The 3,922-nt window shown below is 42.2% G+C and overlaps 1 protein-coding gene across 1 annotated transcript in view; it reads left to right on the top strand.

The window, feature by feature from the left end:
* The window catches only part of Atp13a4 (ATPase type 13A4), a 129,649-nt gene extending 126,241 nt beyond the window's left edge, over nucleotides 1–3,408 (top strand). Inside the window, exon 30 of the mRNA XM_013019382.1 lies at nucleotides 3,196–3,408. Within this exon, the coding sequence (XP_012874836.1) occupies nucleotides 3,196–3,408 (213 nt within the window). The remainder of the gene's footprint in view (nucleotides 1–3,195) is intronic.
* The last annotated feature ends 514 nt before the right edge of the window (nucleotides 3,409–3,922 follow it).

Here is a 3,922-nt window from a genome sequence, read left to right as displayed (position 1 = left end):
TTCCCTTCCCTTCCCTTCCCTTCCCTTCCCTTCCTTTCCCTTCCCTTCCCTTCTCTGCCTGTTGGCAGTGAAAAGGACAGGCTCAGGGGCAATCCTTAAGTGTGAGTTTTGGCTCCAGCCTTTTCCTGTTGTCTGACTTTGGGCAAGTAACTCCACTTCTTTGGGTCTGTTTAGTTCTCTGTAAAATGATGCCAATAATGAATGATACCTCCCACGTGGAGTTATTGAACCCTGAAATGTGAACAGCATAAAGTGCATTGTAGATATTTAAAAATTATAAACCTTCATTATTCTATCATTTCCTGTGGCACTTACACTTCCTTATTTTCAGTCACTCTTTTAACTCATCACTTCCTTGAGTGTTTTTTTTACCATGTGCCATGTCCTAGAGCATTTTGCTAGGGGTGGGTGTGTAAAGGAGTCAGTGCTACAGCTATTTGTATACTCATTTCTTCTCTCTCCTAGCTAGCAAAAACTCATGTTAATGGCCCCTGCACCTAAAACCCTGCTTTATTCTAGCAGGAGCTAAGTAAGTATTCCATTAAATGCAAGAAGTGCTCCCACTCACCTCAGCAAATAGAGTAGTTTTATGCTCAGGGAAGTAAACTCTCTTCTTTGGTTCTTATATTGGGTAAACAGTAGAGGAGATGTGCATCTGAGGGTTTAGTGTTGAGTTCCCAGTAGCTTCTAAGTTGAAAACTCCCATTCCCGCTCCCACTGAAAGCCCATTCATTATCTACAGCCTCCAATGGCTCAGTCACCTGCTTCTCTGTGATCAACAAGTAATCAGGGACTAAACAAAGTCATTCGGCCTTTGGTGAAGGCAGTTATAATCAAGAATTATGGAGACCAGATTTCCTTGTCTCAGACGGTGATCCTAGCAGAATAGGGAAAGACCCAGGCTGTCATGGGACAGTGAGATGTGATCCCTTGGGTGTCTCAAAGAGTAGATGTTACAGATGCTGAGCACTTCTACAATGAGCTTTTAACTCCTTCTGCCTGCCCAACCTGTGGCACAGAAGGACCACAGTTGTTTGCAAGGGTTAGCATGAAAGATGGCTGGCCTCCTTTTACAAAGATCTGAGTATTATCTGATTTGCTGAAGTCTGACTCAGTGCCTCTCCAATCTGAATCTCAGAGTTAACTCTATGGCTAATGTGTATCTCAGAGCAGTGCAGAAGGCAAATAGATTCAGGGGCTGGGAAGGTGGCTCAGTGGTAGAGCACTTGCCTTGCATGCTCAAGGTCCTGGGTTCAATTCCTCCGCACCACATAAGAAAAAAGCTGGAAGTGGAGCTATGGCTCAAGTGGTAGAGCACTAGCCTTGAGCTGAAGAACTGAGGGACAGCACCCAGGCCCAGAGTTCAGGCCCCACGACCGGACCCCCCCCCCAAAAAAGAAGGCAAATAGATTCAAATGAGACCTTACATGGAGCCTTCTTATCATCCCGCTGATGATAGGCAAGGGAAAACATGTGCATAGCTTTTGGAATTCCTATTTTTTTAATTATAGGTGTGTAGGTTTATGTATACAAGCACACATAACTTATTTGGGTGGGCATAAAAACACATGGGTTAGTTTTTGTAAGGAATGACTCTCATCAGGGCTTTTAAAAAATGTTTGCTTCCTGATCTGCATTTAATTTGAATTGCAGGGTGACAGGACCTGTCACCTGATTCAGTTTCCCTTTTGGGAGAGGCAAAGTGACACAGGTTGTTACACTCTGAACGACAAAGGCTCCAGGGGAAGTTAAGAGCATGACAATGTCTCCCAAAACTCTCACTCTTCTCTCCCTGTCTCTCAGTCTCTCTTTCCCTTCCTCCTTCCCTTCTTTCCCTGACTCCCTCCATCCCTCCTTCCTCACTCTGTGTGTTTGTGTGTGTGTGTGGTTTCCTCCCATTTGTTTTACATGAAGGTTTATTGCTAAGGTTTCCTGGAGTTAAGGTAGACTTTAAAATTTAAAGTTAGTGTTCCTGCCTTAGCCCAGCTGTAAGGAGAACTGCATTTCTCTTGTTACATGTGAAGAACAAAATATCTTTGCTGTGGGAAAGCAGACTGACAGGTCTGGCAAGGTGAGCCCTCAGGTTTCCCTAAACTGAACCTGGCAATGTGGGTCTGCAGCAGATTTCCAGAAGCTGGGCCGTTTTTCAGAGGAAAACAGAGAAAAGCCGTTCTCTGCCCTTTTTGTGGGTGACACATCTCGAACAGTAAAGATGGGTGGATTCTAGGAAAACCAGTATGTCTCTGAAAACTTGTTTTTGAATCCTATAAAGTTCACTTTTTTTTTCCAACTTGGCAACGATACCATGATCAGCATGTATTTCAGGTCTAGTCCTCCTTGTTTCTTTCACGATAACGTCTACCAAGATCAACCTTTGTGACTGCCCGTGATAACAATGGAAGATGGAGGTGATAACCTTTCTGATATACTCTGGATTCTAATTCAGGCTCTGTTCAAGATTCAGTCTAATTCCTGGAATAAAATGGCAGCCCAAATTGTTTGCAGAGAAGCATAATTGTTACAATCTTAAAAATGCATTTCAGTGTAGGTGAAGGTTGGAGGCAAGTGTGAACAGGGCCCAGAGCTTTGTTAAGTGAGTGGTTGAGAAGGGTAGTAGGCATATGGCAAACAGTATTCTGTGCCCTGCTCCGTTTTGTGAAGGGAGTTACAACAAACATATGGAAGAGACTCAGGCTGCCCATAGTAAGTTTTAGAGCTGGGAGCTCAGCTAGATTGTTTCAACTCCAGGTTTTACAGTTTCACTAACTGTATACATGACACTACAAGAATGTGCCAGGGTGATCCCAAGACACATCTCCTTCATGGCCATTTCTGTGTGGTGGTAAATAATTGCATAATGCATAATTTCGTATTAAATAAAATTTGGATGTGATGTGGTGTGGAGTATAGAATTTGAATGATTTTAAATTTAAATCAAAAGATAGCACATCTTTGAAGTAAATCACTTTCAGATTAACTACCAGGTGATTAAACCTCCCTGTTCTTTCTCCTCCAGAAAAGTTATGTAGGGGGAAAAGTTGGAGAAGCCAGGAGCAAGCCTATGAAACTACCTTCAGTTTTCTAAGATATAAAGCAAACATCACAGCCATGTTGGATTAGGATCAGTGGAATGAGGTAAACTAAAAACACAGGACATATGATTGTAAGCAGTAACTTTTCTTTTTAATTTTGCAGGAAGCCATTATTGAAAATCGAACTTTGTGGCTGGCCATCAAAAGACGTTTTGGCTATCAGTCAAAAAGCCAGTATCGGATATGGCAGAGGAACTTGGCAAATGACCACAACTGGCCCCCAATAAACCAAATCTCCTACTCTGACATGCCTGGATATGGAAGGGCAGTGTCCTACAGCAATCCTGTGTTTGAGAGCAATGAGGAGCAACTTTGACAGAAACACGATATCCAAGTTTGGGTGGGAGAGAAACAAGAACAAACAAAACCCATTTTACTGATATTAAAGCAATGAGACTCTTCAAAGATCAGCTAGAGTTTTGAGAATGCCTTCCAAATCATAGTGATGAAATTAATGTCTGATAAAACAGTTTCTACGGAGAAGGACATGGCCCCAGAAGATGACTTTCTTCTTGACTGAAGGAAACTGGTGAACAAAGACTGGATCAAGTATTTTAATGGGCCAAGAGTTTAGCAAGCTAGAGATAGAAAATAGGTCATCTTTCTTCTTAGGATAATACTTCCTTTTTTTCTTTTTTAAAATGAGTTGGGGATGGAGTCATACTCTGTATATTCATAGTGTTGTAACATGTAAAGATTGTGCATTGTTGCTTTATTAGTGGAAAAACTAATGCATGGGAGCTACCACCCCAAACTTTACTTGTTTGGTTTCTTTGCGGTACTTTTCAGATTTGTGGGGCTTTATTCTGCTGCTGGCCTTTTCCTACCTG

This window comes from Dipodomys ordii, unplaced genomic scaffold (genome assembly GCF_000151885.1).
Source record: "Dipodomys ordii isolate 6190 unplaced genomic scaffold, Dord_2.0 Scaffold45, whole genome shotgun sequence".
NCBI classification, from domain to species: Eukaryota; Metazoa; Chordata; class Mammalia; order Rodentia; family Heteromyidae; genus Dipodomys; species Dipodomys ordii.
The sequence above is the reverse complement of the archived record's forward strand: the minus strand, read 5'-3'. Positions and strand labels throughout refer to the sequence as shown.